The sequence below is a fragment of the Leptodactylus fuscus genome, chromosome 5 (genome assembly GCF_031893055.1).
Source record: "Leptodactylus fuscus isolate aLepFus1 chromosome 5, aLepFus1.hap2, whole genome shotgun sequence".
In the NCBI taxonomy this organism is placed as follows: domain Eukaryota; kingdom Metazoa; phylum Chordata; class Amphibia; order Anura; family Leptodactylidae; genus Leptodactylus; species Leptodactylus fuscus.
Window position 1 is genome coordinate 22,518,180 of NC_134269.1, and position 21,738 is coordinate 22,539,917.

The window sequence follows — 21,738 nt, forward strand, 5'->3', positions numbered from 1 at the left end:
TACCAGACACTAAAACTGGCACTTATTGCTCAGGTATGGTGGGGACTAGAGAAAAAATTCCTACTGTGAAAGGTCAGTTCTGGAAATTTTTTTATCTCAAGCAGAAAACAGGTAGAAAAAGCATCTCTTACTGTGGAGGACCTTTCATATCCTGGCATATACACATTATATTGGCACCCTGTAATTCCTTACTTGTCCTCCGGAGGTGCTGCAGGGAAGCTGAAGACTTGCTGATCTCTGGTAGTGGAACAACTTGTGATAAACCTTTTGATGGTGGAAAGGTAGGATAAATGAACAATTCCTTTAAGGTTAGACATTCAATCTCTTTCATAAATTTTGAGAGGTTTATTTGAAGATTCATGAAATTGTGTCATCCAAACATGTAAAAATCATACAATAAATATAATTTTACAAAAAAAATTTGTAATTCATTTAATTTCTGGGTTTGTAAAACAAAACCTCAGGAAAGCCCATAATCTGCAGAAGGTTTGCTATAGACAAGGTAGATGCGGAGGACATCTTTAGGACAAGTAGAACATCAGACTAGTGGACATCAGCATGGTGAGGATGATGGTGATGCTCGTCTCTGTCCTGTCTCCTTTACCTGAAAGAGTCATAAAGGAATCAGTGAAATTATACATGTTTACTTAAAGGAGAGTTCCAGTCATCGCTGATATTAACATTGACAATACATTTGTCCAGGGGTCTCAACCAAGCAACCCCCCAAGGCTACAGTCTGTGGTTCATAGCCTTCTACTGAGGTCTAAGCTCGGGGAGGCTTCAGTGTATATACTTACCTCCTGCTATCTTCCTTTGCTCCAGGATATTAAATTGTGTGGGGCACATTAGATTGTGTGGCGCCACTGCTGGGTGACATTAGATTATGTGGCACCACTGCTGGGTGACATTAGATTGTGTGGCGCCACTGCTAGGTGACATTAGATTGTGTGGCACCACTGCTGGGTGACATTAGATTGTGTGGGGCCACTGCTAGGTGACATTAGATTGTGTGGGGCCACTGCTAGGTGACATTAGATTGTGTGGGGCCACTGCTGAGTGACATTAGATTGTGTGGAGCCTCTGCTGAGTGACATTAGATTGTGTGGGGCCACTGCTGAGTGATATTAGATTGTGTGGGGCCACTGCTGAGTGACATTAGATTGTGTGGGGCCACTGCTGGGCGACATTATATTGTGAGGGACCACTGCTGGGAGACATTAGATTGTGTGGGGCCACTGCTGGGTGACATTAGATTGCGTGGGGCCACTGCTGGGTGACATTATATTGTGTGGGGCCACTGCTGAGGGACATTAGATTGTGTGGGGCCACTACTGGGTGACATTAGATGGTGTGGGGCCACTGCTGGGTGACATTAGATTGTGTGGGGCCACTACTGGGTGACAATAGATTGTGTGGGGCCACTGCTGGGTGACATTAGCTTGTGTGGGGCCACTACTGGGTGACATTAGATGGTGTGGGGCCACTGCTGGGTGACATTAGATTGTGTGGGGCCACTGCTGGGATACATTAGATTGTGTGGGGCTACTGCTGGGTGACATTAGATTGTGTGGGGCCACTGGTGGGAGACATTAGATTGTGTGGGGCCACTGCTGGGTGACATTAGATTGTGTGTGGCCACTACTGAGGGACATTAGATTGTGTGGGGCCACTGCTGGGTGACATTAGATTGTGTGGGGCCACTGCTGGGTGACATTAGATTGTGTGGGGCCACTGCTGGGAGACATTAGATTGTGTGGGGCCACTGCTGGGAGACATTAGATTGTGTGGGGCCACTGCTGGGTGACATTAGATTGTGTGGGGCCACTGCTGGGTGACATTAGATTGTGTGTGGCCACTGCTGGGAGACATTAGATTGTGTGGGGCCACTGCTGGGAGACATTAGATTGTGTGGGGCCACTGCTGGGTGACATTAGATTGTGTGGGGCCACTGCTGGGTGACATTAGATTGTGTGGGGCCACTGCTAGGAGACATTAGATTGTGTGGGGCCACTGCTGGGAGACATTAGATTGTGTGTGGCCACTGCTGGGAGACATTAGATTGTGTGGGGCCACTGCTGGGAGACATTAGATTGTGTGGGGCCACTGCTGGGTGACATTAGATTGTGTGGGGCCACTGCTGGGTGACATTAGATTGTGTGGGGCCACTGCTAGGAGACATTAGATTGTGTGGGGCCACTGCTGGGAGACATTAGATTGTGTGGGGCCACTGCTGGGTGACATTAGATTGTGTGGGGCCACTGCTGGGAGACATTAGATTGTGTGGAGCCACTGCTGGGTGACATTAGATTGTGTGGGGTCACTGCTGGGGGACATTAGATTGTGTGGGACCACTGCTGGGTGACATTAGATTGTGTGGGACCACTGCTGGGTGACATTAGATTGTGTGGGGCCACTGCTGGGTGACATTATATTGTGAGGGACCACTGCTGGGAGACATTAGATTGTGTGGGGCCACTGCTGGGTGACATTAGATTGTGTCGGGGCACTGCTGGGTGACATTAGATTGCGTGGGGTCACTGCTGGGTGACATTATTTTGTGTGGGGCCACTGCTGAGGGACATTAGATTATGTGGGGCCACTGCTGGGTGACATTAGATTGTGTGGGGCCACTGGTGGGAGACATTAGATGGTGTGGGGCCACTGCTGGGTGACATTAGATGGTGTGTGGCCACTACTGAGGGACATTAGATTGTGTGGGGCCACTGCTGGGTGACATTAGATTGTGTGGGGCCACTGCTGGGAGACATTAGATTGTGTGGGGCCACTGCTGGGAGACATTAGATTGTGTGGGGCCACTGCTGGGTGACATTAGATTGTGTGGGGCCACTGCTGGGTGACATTAGATTGTGTGGGGCCACTGCTGGGTGACATTAGATTGTGTGTGGCCACTGCTGGGAGACATTAGATTGTGTGGGGCCACTGCTGGGAGACATTAGATTGTGTGGGGCCACTGCTGGGTGACATTAGATTGTGTGGGGCCACTGCTGGGTGACATTAGATTGTGTGTGGCCACTGCTGGGAGACATTAGATTGTGTGGGGCCACTGCTGGGAGACATTAGATTGTGTGGGGCCACTGCTGGGTGACATTAGATTGTGTCGGGGCACTGCTGGGTGACATTAGATTGTGTGGGGCCACTGTTGAGGGACATTAGATTGTGTGGGGCCATTGCTGGGTGACAATAGATTGTGTGGGGCCACTGCTGGGTGACATTAGCTTGTGTGGGGCCACTACTGGGTGACATTAGATGGTGTGGGGCCACTGCTGGGTGACATTAGATTGTGTTGCGCCACTGCGGGGGACATTATATTGTGTGGGGCCATTGTTGGGTGACATTAGATTGTGTGGGGCCACTGCTAGGTGACATTAGATTGTGTGACGCCACTGCGGGGGACATTATATTGTGTGGGGCCATTGCTGGGTGACATTAGATTGTGTGGGGCCACTGCTAGGTGACATTAGATTGTGGGGGACATTGCTGAGGGACATTAGATTGTGTGGGGCCACTGCTAGGTGACATTAGATTGTGGGGGACATTGCTGAGGGACATTAGATTGTGTGGGGCCATTGTTCGGTGACATTAGATTGTGTGAGGCCACTGCTGGGTGACATTAGATTGTGTGGGGCCACTGCTAGGTGACATTAGATTGTGTGACGCCACTGCGGGGGACATTATATTGTGTCGGGCCATTGCTGAGGAACATTAGATTGTGTCGGGCCATTGCTGGGTGACATACTTACCTGATGTGAAAAGGGACAATAAAAATGGGCACGTTGTTTTTGTTAGTGCCCAGAAGTGAAGGGGATTGTAGGAATGGGGAGAGTTGAGTATAATTTACAGCAAATGGGGCATCCAGGAGATGTGTCTGCTTTGTGATGGTAAATAGGGACCTAACAAAGGGAGGCAACAGGTATCTGCCTATTAGGCCACACCAGAACTGTGCTGATGGGCAATAATGCACAAGTTCTATCACAGGTCTGATCACAGGTTTGAGGCCCCTGGTGGGAATTACAAGGACCCTGATGGGGTTCATTGGGTATTTGCAATGCAGAAACTCACAGTCATCAAAGGGATTCAGAAAGGTGATGATAAACATTTTGTGTGATGAGGGGGTCCTGTGGGCCCCCAGGTTTATGGACCCCTTAGCAATCGAGGTATGCCAGTGCTACACCCCTGCTATGATGACTTTATTACCCATAAATCCCCCATCCTCATAATACAGGACCAAAGTCTTACCAAGAATTCTTCAAAAATTAGAATGCTAGCAAAAAAGGGAAAATATTAATAATAAATATTATGTGGGTGGTGTATCCCGGAAATTTTGGGTTCTGCTAAACCTGATATTTTTGCAATATTTGCAATGAACACCGTTGGAGCCACGATAGGACATAATACTGTGTGGAGGGGCCACTGTGAGATATTATACTGTATGGAGTCTGCTATGCATTATTATACTGTGTACAGGTGTACAGGGACCACTATGGGGCATAATACTGTGTACAGGGACCACTATGAGACATTATACTGTGTGGAGGGACCACTATGGCGCATTAGACTGTGTAGATGGGCCACTATAAACATTATACTGTGTGGAGGGGCCACTAAGGGGCATTATACTGTGTGGAGGGACCACTATGAGACATTATACTGTGAGGAGGGGTCACTATGGGACATTATACTGTGTGGAGAGACCACTATGAGACATTAGACTGTGTGCAGGGGCCACTATGGGACATTATACTGTGTGCAGGGGCCACTATGAGACATTAGACTGTGTGCAGGGGCCACTATGGGACATTATACTGTGTGCAGGGGCCACTATGGGACATTATACTGTGTGGAGGGGCCACTATAGGACATTATACTGTGTGGAGGGGCCACTATGGGACATTATACTGTGTGGAGTGGCCACTATGGGACATTATTTTGTGTGAAGGGGTCACTATGGGACATTATAGTGTGTGTAAATAGGGTGTTATACTGTATGGGGGCTATGCCATGGGGGATCCCAAGTCAAAATTTTGCTGTGGGGCCCCGTCTTTGCTAGTTACACCCCTTGTTCCAGGTAATAATTATTACTATTATCATCTTTTTTGTTAAACACTGTACTTTTTGGAAAATCTTAATTGTCTTTGGCTCCAAACGTCCCCACAATTCCGAAGAGCGTAAATATTGCTCAGCTTTGTTACTCTTTTGTTTGCTATTGGTGTGAATGGTTTGGGTGTATTGTCCACCCTAAGTGGCGAGTCATGGCAACTATTAGCGTGGATGTGTGATTACAGGGGTCCCTTCACTCCTGTTTAGCTTAGTGTGAAAGGTGAGTATGAGAGAGTGGAAACGGAGTTCCCCTTTAAGGAAGCATCCAAGGTCATAAGTGTGGTGAGCAAGGTGTATGGATACATGATAGAATTGGTATACAGCAAGTCCGATATATCTCGCATGAGAAACAATTTGTGACATTTCCTGTTACCCAAGCTTATGGATCAATCTGTGCTGAAACCACAGCTACAATATCTAGCCTTTGTATCACCGGGAATAACATATTGGATATAAAATACACCTAAAGGCTACATACACACAGACCCATTCATCGCATACACACGCCAGTATTATCACAGGCCCGTGTATACGGCAATGAGCCCGGGGAAAAACTCAGGACACCGAGGAAAATGAATAGGAGCATGGAGGCAATGGACACCGTAAAAACAAAGCCACACAAAAAGTCACGAAAATGCGCTTTTTCTCCAATTCCACTCCATTCTGAATTTTCTTTCCAGCTTCCCAGTACATTGTACAGAATAATAAATAGTAGCCTCGTGAAAAACTATTTGTCCCGCAAACATTAAGTTCCCATATGGCTCTGAGAAAGAAAAATAAAAGCAGAAAAGGGCTAAAAGGACAGAACCTGGCATAATAACCCAACACCGCGCACCGATAGGTTAGGATCACCTCAATCGTCAGGGTGTTTGTGAATTAGTACCATTGTGACAAAGAGGCCAGTGGTAACGCCCTCATTACTCCAAAGAGTATGACAAAAACAGCCATATCTCTGCTAGGGAGGGAGCAATTCACTATTTGATTCAGGCGACCCTAACCTATCTACCTGCAGGGTCGGATTGATATGCCGGGTTCTGGTGACACACTCCCTTTAAGGAGTCGTCTCTTCATGGCAACTCCTTTTCATTTGTCCTCTTAAGACATAAACTTGGTACCGGTGGTGCTGCTGCTCGGACCCCCATCTATGAGTCAGGGTGGTGTGCTCTTGTTAGGACAACTGCTTTAGGCTATTTGTGGAGTTGTAGTTAAAAACAGTCAAAAAAAATTCCTTACATTGACTATATGTAGATAAAATTACAGACCTGCCATTGACTGACCAATTAACATGTCTCATTGTAGGTTTGTAAGAGCGAAGACGTGTGTGGAGGATGAATGTCTCATTTTAGGATTCTAACCCCTCTTTCACATCTGTGTTCAGTAATCAGTTCGGGAAGTCCACATGGGGACCCCCCGAACAGACTACCCAACGCATTGGCAAGCGGTTTGCAGTGAAAGCACACGGACTCCATAGACTATAATAGGGTCCGTATGTTTTCCGTTCGGTGTGCGCATGAGTCATGAGGACAGGAAAGTAGATTGTGAAGTAGTTTTCTGTCCGCATGTTCCGTGCAGAGACCAAGCGAAAAACACTCGGACCCCATTATAGTCTATGGGGTCCGTGTGCTTTCACTGCAAACCAATTGACAATGCGTGTGGTAGTCCATTCGGGGGGAGTCACCATGTGGACTCCCCAAACAGATTATCGAATGCAGATGTGAACGAGGGGTAAGAGTGAAGACCTGGCTGGAGTATCGCAGGGTCACACGATTGACCGTCTTGGTCTTGCCCATCCATTGACCTGATACTTACTTTGTAAATACATCTTCTCTGGTTTGCTTTGGGTTTTAAATTGAGCTTCACATGTGAACTCCATCTGGTCCATTTCCTTTGTCACATCGATTTTACACGTTTTGATGGTTTGGATCTCATTGTTGGTCTGGTTTTCTGTCTTCTGCTTACAATCTCGGAAAGTTGTATTGCCTTTTATCTCCAAGTTCACTTCCAGAAGTTCTGTATATTTCAATGTACATGTGATAACGGTTTCGACATTCATAAGAATTTTTTTTTCAAAATGCAATTTAGGAATAGGAAGAAGAGCTGGAAGAGGAAAGAGAAAAGTCTGTCACAATGGATCATTCCCAGTAGATGTGGTCTGGTGAACTGAATGGGCACAAAAGTGGCAGATGGCGTAAGGTTATATATTGTTTGGCCAAAATATGTCTTCTATGGAGAAGGATTTGGTACTACACTAGATGCTCGTACTCAAAATCAGTCTTCTACATAGTAACCTTGTAGGTGAGGTTGGGTGAAGACAAAGGTCCATGACGTCCAGCCTATAACCCTACAATGTTGATCCAGAGGAAGGCAAAAAAACAATGAAGCTGATGACAATTGGCCCATGTCAAGGGAAAAAAAATCATTCCCAACTCCACAGCTGTTACTTAGGATAAAACTCTTGATCAACTTGTCTTTACCAGTAACCTAATACCTGTAGCCTTTACTATTTTTCCCATAATGATATTTGCCTTGGCAGCATCGGCCTTGCACTGGTCACTAAATGTAATCTTACTGTCCACCAAAAGCCCCAAGTCCCTTTCAGTGTCAGTCTTACCCAGAAATTTACTATATGTAATTAGACATTTTATTTTTTCAACCAAAATGCATAACCTTACATTTGTCTACATTAAAGGGATTCTATCATTAGAATCCCTTTTTTTCAGGCCTGCCACGTCGGAATAGCCTTAAGAAAGGCTATTCTTCCCCCACTTTTAGAAGTCTTCTCTGTGCCGCCGTTCTGGTGATATTCCTGGCTTTCACCGTAAGCAAATGAGTCTCCAGACAGCACTAGCGGTGGTCCCCCTGCACTCAAATAGCACTGGGGATGTCCCCTGTGGTGCCTGCAGACTCTCCAGTGACACCCGCCATCTTCTTCTTGAGACCGCCTCTTCTCAACGTCTTCAACCGAAAGCTCCGACTGCGCATGTGCGGTGGCCATTTTCCTATCACTGTATTTCATTCCATCAGACCTTTGTGGATGAATCAGGTGGAATCAGGACCCAGTGATTTGTCTATTGTAGTATTTTTAGGACACCTCTGCATCCCATTTTATTGGAGAATTTACATTATCTCTAATCATGTCACTTTCCTGTGTAAATACACTAGAGAAGAAGGCATATAATAGATTCACCTTTTCCTCATCCTTCTCCACCTTTACTCCCAAATTATTTTTGAGAGAGCCCACAGTTTCAGTTTCAAATTTCTTGTTATTTATGGACTTGTATAGTTAATCCTATTAATATTATAAATGTGAAATGTATGTGGGTTTGTGGCTTTGTGGCTTTGGATGTTCGGATGTTTGGCGGTCAATCACGCAAAAACCGCTCCACCGATTTGGATGAAATTTTCCACATAGTGCCCACACCCGATTGCGCAATAGGCTACTTTTCAACACAATAACCCACATACGTTTTCCACACGAACCGCTCAAAAAACCAAATCACATCACCTTCTCTGCATTCTCACACACTTTGGACCATAGCAAGCCCCTAAACTTCACATTACCCTCTACAGCCTCGCCCCTAACCCCACACACTCACATATACTTTCACACTTTCACCCTCACCTTCACCATCCTGCAGGAGCCGACCTGGTTCACTCTCCGGAGCAGCCATCTTTGCAATACAGTAGTATTGCAATGCATTGCATACGGCACCCCCTGCTGGTGTACAATGGTAGTGCTGAATGCAGCCTGCAAACCACTTTACCATTAACCAGACGTAACAAAAAAAAAAATTGAAAAATAAAAATTACTGTGAAACACACACATTTCCTATCCCCGCCTCCAAAATCGCCCATTACACATTACGCCTGCATACACTCACACTATTATGCAATGCATTGCAATACATTACTATTGCAATGCATTGCATTATTCAGCGCACCCCCTGCTGTCCTTCACACCCAATAAAAGCCCATGAATTTGCAGAAAATACACCGCCACAAACACACGTCTAAAGGTACATTCACACGGCGTAACGCGCCGCTCATTTGGTGCTTCTTTTTACGACCACCGCCATACAATGTTGTATATCAAAGTATATTAACTTGAAACACCTCTGTCCAAAAGACTACATGTACGCTTTTCGGAAACAACGTATAGCAGATTGAATAAACAATACGTTCAACAAAAAAGCCTCACGTTTTCTCTCAATTACCCAACATTCATATCCCATACCTTTTACATAGGAATCAAATTTCACCCGTGCCTCTATTCACACACTTCTACAATCACCGCAGACGAAGTCGCGGGTACCAGCTAGTACTCTTATATTTCTGCTCTCAGATCATCAAGGCGTACACTAAAAGGGAACTCTACCCTTAATCTGAAGATGCATGAGTGAGGACTATACTAAAAGAGAACGCTACCGAAAATCTGACAATGTGTGATCAAGGCCTACACGAAATGACAATTCTAACCGAAAACTGAAGATGCAGGAATTGGTGGTAAGGCCTGTCATTACCTGGTTATTACACCGTGTGCGGGGGTAGAGGACACTACAATGCAGCTTTTTTTGTTGGACATTTTGCTGCTTTTTTGAGCCAAAGAATGCTGTGTTTCCATAGGGCCTCAGCCTAAAAAACTTTATCTAAGTGAAAGACTGAAGGTTTTTGGACCCACTAGGAAAATGCTTCTGGGTGGCCATCCTCGAACATCCTTTAGGAAATAGATCATAGTACCCTAAAATGGTGGGTGTCTTTTATGGGCTGAGTCTAGGTCCACTGTAGGATCCTTTGGTACTCTGGTGGGCAAGTCTAACACTGATTAACAGCCAAAGCTCCCAAAACACAACTAGCCACAATGCTCCATAGTGTTAGCCATTTTCTTACCATAACACCACTAGCCACAGTGCCCCACAACAGTGTTAGCCACAGTCCCACAGTGAGAGGATGCTGATAATTCACAATCTTTTCAGACCCCCCGAGTATAATGATCAGAGGGCCAGGAGAGATGAGGGAACATAAAAAACACGACATAGGTCTGGTCCAACATTGAAGATGGCTGAAAGTAGCGGGGACTGTGTTAGAACCAGGGAGAGATAAGTAACATTATTTTATTATGTTTGTATCATCCCCTGTGTCTCCGATCATTATACTCTATACAGGGTGTCCGAAAAGTAAGTACACAAACTGACATTTTGTGTACTTACTTTCCGGACATCCTGTATAATATAGAGTATAATAATTGTTCATGGATGGTGCACAATGGGGCATAATAGTGTGCTCAGGGGAATTATGGGGCATAATACTGTGTGCAGGGGCGCTATGGGGCATAATGCTGTGTGGAGGGGCCACTATGGGGCATAATACTGTGTACAGGGGCCACTATGGGGCATAATACTGTGTACAGGGGCCACTATGGGACATAATACTGTGTGCAGGGGCCACTATGGGGCATAATACTGTGTGCAGGGGCCACCATGGGGCATAATACTGTGTACAGGGGCCACTATGGGGCATAATACTGTGTACAGGGGCCACTATGGGGCATAATACTGTGTACAGGGGCCACTATGGGGCATAATACTGTGTGCAGGGGCACTATGGGGCATAATGCTGTGTGCAGGGGCCACTATGGGGCATAATATTGTGTGGAGGGGCCACTATGGGGCATAATGCTGTGTGCAGGGGCCACCATGGGGCATAATACTGTGTGCAGGGGCCACTATGGGGCATAATACTGTGTGTAGGGGCCACTATGGGGCATAATACTGTGTACAGAGGCCACTATGGGGCATAATACTGTGTGCAGGGGCACTATGGGGCATAATGCTGTGTGCAGGGGCCACTATGGGGCATAATATTGTGTGGAGGGGCCACTATGGGGCATAATGCTGTGTGCAGGGGCCACCATGGGGCATAATACTGTGTACAGGGGCCACTATGGGGCATAATACTGTGTACAGGGGCCACTATGGGGCATAATACTGTGTACAGGGGCCACTATGGGGCATAATACTGTGTGCAGGGGCCACTATGGGGCATAATACTGTGTACAGGGGCCACTATGGGGCATAATACTGTGTGCAGGGGCCACTAAGGGGCATAATACTGTGTGCAGGGCCACTATGGGGGATAATACTGTGTGCAGGGGCCACTATGGGAGATAATATTGTGTGCAGGGGCCACTATGGGGCATAATAGAGTGTGGAGGCCATATTGAAGAGAAAAAGCCAAAAATCCCAGACCTACACATGCGGAGATGGCAAGGAGGTCATTGGTCATCCATTCTCTAAATAAGTGGCAGTACCTTGGTCCCCACATGTAAAACTTGTTACATCATGCCATACAGTATATGGACAAGTCATTTATTAGATTATCCCTTTAAGACCTGTACAAATTTTGGGGCTCTGATCTGATGCCAAAAATTCATGAACCAAAAACAGAATAAGTTTCGATTTTAGTATTATCCCGCAGTCTATGTAAGAAATGAAACCCAGATCAGATATATGGTGACTTGTCAATGCGAGTCTGACTACAGGACAACAGAGATAAAACCTGACTCCATTATCTGAAAATATCCCTATCAGATAAAAAGATGATCAGGGAGCTGAGATATGGGGCGCTGTTTGTTGTATGTTAGAGGATAGCCGATATTCCCAAGTCATTTTATTCCTCTAACTTCCAGAGCCAGAAGACCAATATTTGGTCAGGAAAACAACGCCTTGATAGCCACCAATTCTCCATCAGGAGCCCCCAGCCCAACAACACCCCGTATCTCAGCTTTATGGACTGCCCTATAACTTGTTAGTCTCGATGCCTACTATGTGAAGCTTAAGGGGTCAAATCTAGAGAGAGTAAAGTAGTAGAATGATGGATAACTTACCTAACACAGTGCTGGAGACCAGGCTGAGGGCAACAAAGAGTAGATGGAGCTTCATTGCTGAACGGTTGCGAATCACTTAAGGGTTGAGAAGCAAAAATTTCTATCGCTTTTTCCCCTTATCACAAACTTGATAAAAGCAATAGATGGAAGGAAGTCGGTCGGTGAGACATGTACTGATGGTTTTGTTTTTTTTCTTTGAGACTTGCTTTATTACTGGGCAGAATGGAAGAAACATCTGCCAATAGTGTAAAAAAGTGACGTACAAGTGGGCGGTATTATCCCTCCATCACATACAATAGGCCTGACAGGCACATCTCTTTTACTTTCATTTCTCCTTGCTCACCAAATTGTGAGGAAATCCCCTCCCTCCAGGCAGTCTCCTGTCTCTAGTAGCTCTGTGAAACCTCATGCCACAGTTGGATTGCATCCCTAGGAAGGTCACTGATCACCTTTAGAGCACTGAAATTGCAAACATTAGATATTATAGGTACTTTTCTAGCCTGCGCCTGACAGTCACATTGTATGTGAACTCGTTAGAACCGATATTGTATGTGACGGAGGGTTAAATGACGCAGCACAAAGTCTGGCAGGCAGGGCCGCCATCAGGAATTTTGGGGCCCCATACAGCCTAAATGTCTGCCCCCCCCCCACACCATTTTAAAACTACTTGATTTTGCGACATACCCATTATGTATTATTATTTTTGAACACCATATCCTCTCCTGATGAAAAGTTTACCATTATGTATTAAATTTACCTTTATTTAGCAGCATTACAAGGCTTAATCAGATTCTATTTGCAGGTAAGATCTGCTACGTGTGACAGCGCCTATAGAGAGCCCACACCATCTATAAGAGCCCTCCTAATAAATCCTCAGGGTTTATTCACATTGCATTTTTGGCCTCCCTTGCCGGGATACGTTGGTAACCAGTCAGAATCAGAGGTCAACTTATCCCTGCACAAAGAACTGGCCATTAAAAAAAAGGGGGAGCCTGCAGTTCTCCGTGCAGGGATAAGTGGGGAGCTGATTGTGACTGGTTACCAACGTATCCCGGCAAGGGAGGCCAAAAACGCAATGTGAACACTCCTTTAAAGTGAAAGTCCCACCCCCAAACAGGCTGCTATGCTAGTAGTATATCAGCCTACATCATTATTAATACAAAGCACACATACCTTTGGAGATATTGTGTGCTTTGTAGTTCTCCAGCTAAAAACTTATATATTATATATTATTGCCCCAGACATTCCCTCTCCGCAGTGCCGCACACCTGATGCCCCAACAATCCTCCCCATCCACCTTCTAACATCTTTCCATTGCCCCCTGTACCCATACCTCCCAACTTTTGAAGAACCAAAAGAGGGACATAATGTGCGGTGCGCTCTGCGGCAAATTTAGCCCCGCCCACTTTTGTGTTGACTCCACCCATTCTCATTAATTTTTCATGTGCCCGCACACAGTATAATCCTCCGACAGTCACCCGTAAATTATATGTCCCCCCTCTATATCTCCCCCAGCTTCATATACACCCTTCATCTCCCCCAGATTCATGTCCTCTCCATCTCTGTCCCCAGATTCATGTCCCCCCATCTCTGCCCCCAGATTCATGTCCTCTCCATCTCTGTCCCCAGATTCATGTCCCCCCATCTCTGCCCCCAGATTCGTGTCCCTCATCTCTGTCCCCAGATTCATGTCCTCTCCATCTCTGTCCCCAGATTCATGTCCCCCCCATCTCTGCCCCCAGATTCATGTCCCCCCATCTCTGTCCCCAGATTCATGTCCCCCCATCTCTGCCCCCAGATTCATGTCCCCCCATCTCTGCCCCCAGATTCATGTCCCCTCCATCTCTGCCCCCAGATTCATGTCCTCTCCATCTCTGCCCCCAGATTCATGCCCCCCCATCTCTGCCCCCAGATTCATGTCCCCCATCTCTGCCCCCAGATTCATGTCCCCCCCATCTCTGCCCCCAGATTCATGTCCCCTCCATCTCTTCCCCCAGATTCATGTCCTCTCCATCACTGCCCCCAGATTCATGTCTCCACATCTCTGCCCCCAGATTCATGTCCCCACATCTCTGCCCCCAGATTCATGTCCCCTCCATCTCTGTCCCCAGATTCATGTCCCCTCCATCTCTGTCCCCAGATTCATGTCCTCTCCATCTCTGCCCCCAGATTCATGTCCCCACATCTCTGCCCCCAGTGTCATGCCGTCCTCTCCTTCATCTGCCCCCAGTTTCACGTTTCACCACACCTCTGTGTACACGACATTACACTTACCTTCTCCTCCGCTCCCTCGCAGCTCTTCGCGCCTCTCTCTCTCTCTCACTGGTGCATAATTGTAGACGCGATGTGACGTCATCACATCGCGTCTACAAGCCAGTAGGCGGCATTCCGCGGCGAAGCAAGGAGCTGACCTATGTCAGCTCCTTGCTTCAGCCGCGTATGTCTTCAACTCAGATCTGCGTTCTCTGGACGCAGATCTGAGTTGAAATAGGACATACAATGACTGCTGCGGGCGCCAGGGGCCCGGCACATGGTGGCTGCCCAAAACCGGGCCCCCACCATTTTTCAATTTGGCCGGGCCCCTGACGCCAGTAGCAGTAGTACTGGCCTATCGGCGGCCCTGATCGCAATAGACATAAGTGCTCAGACTATGCACTAAGCATAAAGGGAAGCTGAAGCTGACACAGTGCCCATAGCAAAAAGTATCAGTGCTTTTAGTTTGCACTAAACACAGAGGAAAGCTGGAGCGAGGACTCAGCTTACCTTACTGGGCAGTGAATGAGCTGTAACACAGCTGAACAATCAGACACCATGCAGAGCAGGTAAGACAAAACCTAAATCTTTCTCTCAGGAGGAAAGAAAAGGGAAAGAAGAAGGGTTAACGAACACCTTCTTCCCCTACAGGAGGCCACAGGCCTCCTCACCACCTGTCCAGTCACACAGGACAGAAAAAAAACACGCAGGAGGGAGGTGCTTGGGCCCTCTTATAGGGCAAACCATGTATTTTATTGGCTAATTAAATACTCCCGTTGTTTTTTTCAGGCAGAATCCACCTGAAGAAAGGTCATTTCGCTTCTTCTTTCTAGCGGAAAAAAAAACCGCTAGCGGATTACATAGGACTCTATTGTTTTGAGGCAGATTTTGAGGCAGATTCCGCGTCAAAATCCTGACCATTTTAGCCCGTGTGAACTAGCCCTTACTCTGGAGGACCTTTCATTTCCTGGCATATGCACATTATATTGGCACCCTGTAATACTGTATTTGCCCTCCGGTGGTGCTGCAGGGAAACTAAAGACTTGCTGATCTCTGGTGGAGCTAGTAGTGGAACAACTTCTGATGGAAAGGTAGGATAAATGAGCAATTCATTTAAGTTTCGGCATTCAATCTCTTTCATAAATTTTGAGAGGTTTATTGGAAGATTCATGAAATTGTGTCATCCAAACATGTAAAAACCATACAATAAATATAATTTTACAAAAAAATTGTAATTCATTTAATATCTGGATTGGTTAAACAATAAACCTCAGGAAAGCCCATAATCTGCAGAAGGTTTGCTGTAGACAAGGTAGATGCGGAGGACATCTTTAGGACAAGTAGAACATCAGACTAGTGGACATCAGCATGGTGAGGATGATGGTGATGCTCGTCTCTGTTTTGTCTCCTTTACCTGAAAGAGTCATAAAGGCATCAGTGAAATTATACATGTTTACTAAAAGGGGAGTTCCAGTTATTGCTGATATTAATATTGACCATACATTAGTCCAGGGGTCTCAACCAAGCAACCCCAAGGCTGCAGTCTGCGGTCCATGGCCTTGTCCTGAGGTCTAAGCTCAGGGAGGCTTCAGTGTATATATACAGTATATATATATATATATATATATATATATATATATATATATCTTACCTCCTGCTGTCTTCCTTGGTTCGGGATATTAAGTTGTGTGGGGCCACTGCTGGGTGACATTAGATTGTGTGGGGCCACTGCTGGGAGACATTAGATTGTGTGGGGCCACTGCTGGGTGACATTAGATTGTGTGGGGCCACTGCTGGGTGACATTAGATTGTGTGGGGCCACTGCTGGGAGACATTAGATTGTGTGGGGCCACTGCTGGGTGACATTAGATTGTGTGGGGCCACTGCTGGGTGACATTAGCTTGTGTGGGGCCACTGTTGGGTGACATTAGATTGTGTGGGGCCACTGCTGGGAGACATTAGATTGTGTGGGGCCAGTGCTGGGTGACATTAGATTGTGTGGGGCCACTGTTGGGTGACATTAGATTGTGTGGGGCCACTGCTGGGTGACATTAGATTGTGTGGGGCCACTGCTGGGTGACATTAGATTGTGTGGGGCCACTGCTGGGAGACATTAGATTGTGTGGGGCCAGTGCTGGGTGACATTAGATTGTGTGGGGCCACTGTTGGGTGACATTAGATTGTGTGGGGCCACTGCTGGGTGACATTAGCTTGTGTGGGGCCACTGTTGGGTGACATTAGATTGTGTGGGGCCACTGCTGGGTGACATTAGATTGTGTGGGGCCACTGCTGGGAGACATTAGATTGTGTGGGGCCACTGCTGGGTGACATTAGATTGTGTGGGGCCACTGCTGGGTGACATTAGATTGTGTGAGGCCACTGCTGGGAGACATTAGATTGTGTGGGGCCACTGCTGGGTGACATTAGATTGTGTGGGGCCACTGCTGGGTGACATTAGATTGTGTGGGGCCACTGCTGGGTGACATTAGATTGTGTGGGGCCACTGCTGGGTGACATTAGATTGTGTGGGGCCACTGCTGGGTGACATTAGATTGTGTGGGGCCACTGCTGGGAGACATTAGATTGTGTGGGGCCACTGCTGGGTGACATTAGATTGTGTGGGGCCAGTGCTGAGTGACATTAGATTGTGTGGGGCCACTGCTGGGTGACATTAGATTGTGTGGGGCCACTGCTGGGAGACATTAGATTGTGTGGGGCCACTGCTGGGAGACATTAGATTGTGTGGGGCCACTGCTGGGTGACATTAGATTGTGTGGGGCCACTGCTGGGTGACATTAGATTGTGTGGGGCCACTGCTGGGTGACATTAGCTTGTGTGGGGCCACTGTTGGGTGACATTAGATTGTGTGGGGCCACTGCTGGGTGACATTATACTGTGCAGAGAACTGCTGTGGTTATTTAACAATACATTTGTATTGCATAGAATTTGTAGGGAATGGGCCCACCAACGTCAAATTTTTCTATGTGTGGCCAATTTCCTCAGCAGACTTTGAGGCCCCTGCAATAGACAATCCCTCGTTCACTGATAACATACTTTTGAAAACTAGATTTTGCCATGTGATTTTTTTTATTTTATTCTAAATTTTACATATTTCGTGTTGTCTTCACTGGGTGGAGTTTGGGCTCACTGTTGCCCTCTACTGGATAGGGACACGACCCTGGACTTATTGTAAAAGTGACAAGCCAGGGAGTGAAGAGGATTGCAGGAATGGGGAGAGGTGAGTATAATTTACAGCAAATGGGACATCCGCGAGATGTGTCTGCTCCGTGATGGTAAACAGGGACCTAACAAAGGGAGGCAACTGGTATCTGCCTATTAGGCTACACCAGAACTGTGCTGATGGGCAATAATGCACAAGTTCGATCACAGGACTGATCACAGGTTCGAGGCCCCTGGTGGGAACTACAAGGGCCTTAATGGCGTCCATTGGGTATTTGTTATTTTCTCCCTGAGATGAACTTAGGCTTAGTCATGACGCAAAAAATTATATAAACACAAAAAGGTACTAATAAAAACGACACCCATCCCATAAAAAATACAACTCTAAAAGGTCCCCCCCAAAAAATGTTATGGCCATACTTGCTGCATCCTGAAGGCCCCAAAAGCGGTGTCACATGTTAAAAAGAGACAGACAATATTTTCCTTGAAAGTCTTCTAGATTAGTAGATTATTGATGGAACGATGGTGAGTACATAGTGGCGATGTATTAGAAGGTTCATGATACTATATGTAATATTAGTGAGACTTGGCCTACGTGGCAGATGACAATGATGTCTATAAAAGGTGATGTCTTCTATAGAGTATCTATGGTATGGAGGTACCAGGCGTTCCGACTTGTCATGCATTGTAGTATACGAGTAGGCATACCATTACCTGTCACAGTAATTCTCTTTGTCATTGTGTCCCGCCCATGCTTATTTTGAGCAGTACAGCTATAATTTCCGCCATGTGCTTTCTGGACAGCCAGGATATTAATGGTGCTGCTATCAGGTGAGAAGAGCACATTGGATGACGGGAGGTGCCAGCTGTAGGTTGGTTGGGGTACACCCTCTGCCACACAAGTCAAGGTCAAGTTTCCGTTTTCTGCCACGGGTGTCGATGGTTTTACAGTAATACTTAACACTTTAGGCTTGACTAGAAATAAACAGTAAATCACAGACTATTGATAATGATACTGGTGTCACCCAATACCCCGACGTGTAATACAGATGACATATTATATATGTAGGACAGGGGCCTAACTATAGCTAGTGCCATCATAAGAAGACATCATGTTTCAATGGGTCTAGGAGCTTCACGGTACATGCCCAATGGGGGGAAAGGGAGCATTTTTCATTAAGTATATCCTAATGGTAGGCTTTATATTACCTGCGAGTGTGATTATCTGGGTCCGAGAGTCTTTCCCATGCTTATTCTGAGCAGAACAGGAGTAAGTTCCTATATGTTTCTTCTGTAGTCTCCATATTTTGAGAGTGCGGTTATCTGGAGAGCGCTGGACCTCAAGACTTGGTGTTACCCAGCTCAATGTCGGAGGTGGGGATCCTTTGGCTTCGCACGACAATGTGATATTGTCGCCTTCAAGAACTTCCATGGACGGTTCCACCTTTATGTTTGACATCTTCGGTTTGACTTTAGAAAACAAAAACAGGCATGCAAGTGTTCAATACCAAACCATAGCAATCGAGATAAGTATGAGGAGCGCCCAAGAGGAGATTACCCAAAACCTCCACCATCTAGTGGCCTTCACCACCCAGTCCAATACTGGTAGATACTTCCATCAGCCAGGTAATATCTCCAACAATTTAAAGGGACTGTTCAGGAATAGTAACTAACCTGCTAAGGCGAGCTCCTCCTCCAGACTGTGGCTTCCATGCTTGTTACTTGCCGTGCACATGTACTTTCCGAGGTGACTCTTTTTCAAGCCCTGGATTGTAATAGTTGTGTTGTCCGGAGAAAACTGGACATTGGATGGCTGGATGGTTCTCCAGGTGTAGGTAGGAGCGGGATCAGCGTCTGCCTTACAGGTCAGTGTCACAGTGTCACCTTCATCGCGCAAAGGAGGATTAACTTTGATCTCTAATACTTTAGGCTTGTCTGAAAAAGCAAATAGGAGACCCCTGTAGATATCACAAAGAGAAGAAGACCCCTAAAGTAGAGTAGACCCCGCCTGCAGAGGACGCCTGTACAAGAACTGATACACGTACAGGCGTAACTTGAGGGGCCCATAAGATGCCTGTTCCCTAAAGAGGAGACCAGTACTATAAATGACCTGTTATAGTTGGGGGGCCTGGTACAGATTTTGCATTGAGACCCCGGAACTTCATGTGCCGCCTCTGCTGCCATGTCCAAAAAGTTACTGATATTTAGGATTCATGCTGTACTTGCTCCACTCACACAAGGACACAGCTTTCTTGCCACTCCCCTGAGGTCAGACTCGTCTTTTACTGTAAGGCAACTATCTATGGTAGGAGCCCTCCCCACTGGTCGGCCAACCATAGTAGATCAGACATGACTTACCTCACCCCAAGTTTAAGCTTTGTTGAATTTACTTATTACTCTTTAGGTTTACGATGATGACTACACCAAATATCTCAATAGGGTTCCTGAGACCCCCCCAATACACAGATACTTACACTGTACGGAGACTTCTACTGACTTTTTGTCAGCATCAAAGTTTCTGGCTACACAAGAATAAGTGCCGGTCATATTTCTGAATGTTTTGTAATTCTGTCCTTCCTTGTAGTCAACGTTGTCCTTCTTACAAGTCACAGTGGGAGTTGGATATCCTGTGGCCTTACAATGGAAACTGTTTTCTTCTCCTTCTACCCAAAACAATTTATCAGGGCAGTCTGTAATGGTAGGTTCAGCTGGAGAAAAGGAGGAGACATGAGAGCAAGAAAGTCACATTACCCACAATTCCAGAATCAACAATACCCACATTGCTAGCCTATAGCCTTATTCAGAATTCCCAATACTATATATATATCCAGAATACTGGACCAAAGACTTATTACCAATTACCAAGAATTCTACAAAAATCTGAATTGTGGCAAAGAATAAAGAGATAATATTAATGATAAATATTAATAACTAACATCACTCATTAATATCAATGTCTCATGGCTGGCTCACCAATACAAGGACTAATTATTACTGAATGGTAATTATTAGAGATGAGCGAGTAGTGTTCGATCGAGTAGGTGTTCGATCGAATACTACGGTATTCGAAATACTCGTACTCGATCGAACACTACTAGTTGTTCGAAGTCTTCTCCGTGCAGCGTCCCGGCGTCTTCTTCCAGCTGGAATTCACTCCGCCTAGGCATCCGGCCTAGGCAGAGCCGACTGCGCATGCGCGGGCATGCCCTCGCATGCGCAGTCGGCTCTGCTCAGGCATCGGGCCGGGCAGAGCCGACTGCGCATGTCCGCGCATGAACGCGCATGCGCAGTCGGCTCTGCCTAGGCCCGATGCCTAGGCAGAGTGAATTCCAGCCAGAAGAAGACGCGGGGATGCTGCGTGGGGAGAAGACTTCAAGGAGAATCCAGCCCGTCCGTCACTCGTGGACTTGGTAAGTGTAATTTTATCGAATTTTGCGTACCCTGAAACGAGCATTTCCCCCCATAGACTATAATGGGGTTCTAAATCCGTTCGAACAGTCGAACAGTGTGCGGCTGTTCGAATCGGATTTCGAACCTCGGACATTTTAGTGTTCGCTCATCTCTAGTAATTATTATTATCATTATTGATGTTGTTAACAGATATAAGTCTGTTGTTATTGCATCTTTTTTTGTTAAGCACTGTACTTTTTTGTGATGAATAAATATTGCTCAGATTTGTAATCTTATTGGACGGCCGCATAGCCGATGGCTCACGATCAGTGCCCATGATCTACGTAGCCTGTAATAGAAGTGCTAGTATTTGGCAATGCATTATCTTTAATTGTAATGCATTGCATATGTGATCAAATCCCCCTTGGGTTCGAGACTCCTATGGGGGTCTAATAAATACAGCATAAAAGAAAAAAAAAAAAGTTAAAAAAATATATTAAAAAACATTTAAAAGGATTAAAAATTTGAATCACCCACGTTTTCCAAGAATACAAATAAAAGTAAAAAATTATTGTGAAAAACATACACATTGGGTATCCCTGTGTCCTAAAGTTTATAAAAATGTTTTTCCCGTATAGTGAACACTGTAGCGTAAAAAAACCAAAAAACACAAGTACCGGGTCACCGTTTTTTCACTGTTTTGGCTCTGATAAAAATGTTAACAAAATGCGATCAACACAATAGACATTCTCAAAAATGGTATAACAAAAAAAATACACCTGGCCCCGTAAAAAAAGACACCTTATTCATCCTTGTAGACAGAAATACAAAAAAGGTACAGGTGTCAGAACATGGTGACCCTAATAAAAAAAAAAAAAAACATTTTTGCAAAGTTTTGGATTTCTAAAGGAGTT

At 45.9% G+C, this 21,738-nt stretch overlaps 1 protein-coding gene across 4 annotated transcripts in view; it reads right to left on the reverse strand.

The window, feature by feature from the left end:
- Window positions 1-453: 453 nt before the first annotated feature.
- LOC142202504 (intercellular adhesion molecule 5-like) overlaps window positions 454-21,738 on the reverse strand; it is a 57,307-nt gene continuing 36,022 nt past the window's right edge. For 2 of the 4 annotated variants that reach the window (XM_075272645.1, XM_075272644.1), the window contains exons 4-8: window positions 19,909-20,142; window positions 19,109-19,369; window positions 18,644-18,904; window positions 18,149-18,409; window positions 15,390-15,668 (exon numbers count right to left, since the gene is read on the reverse strand). In XM_075272645.1, the coding sequence (XP_075128746.1) occupies window positions 15,586-15,668; window positions 18,149-18,409; window positions 18,644-18,904; window positions 19,109-19,369; window positions 19,909-20,142 (1,100 nt within the window). In that variant the 3' untranslated portion in view covers window positions 15,390-15,585. Of the gene's footprint in view, window positions 605-15,389; window positions 15,669-18,148; window positions 18,410-18,643; window positions 18,905-19,108; window positions 19,370-19,908; window positions 20,143-21,738 lie in introns of those variants that run through there. The other 2 variants (XM_075272647.1, XM_075272646.1) reach the window with 2 other exon arrangements.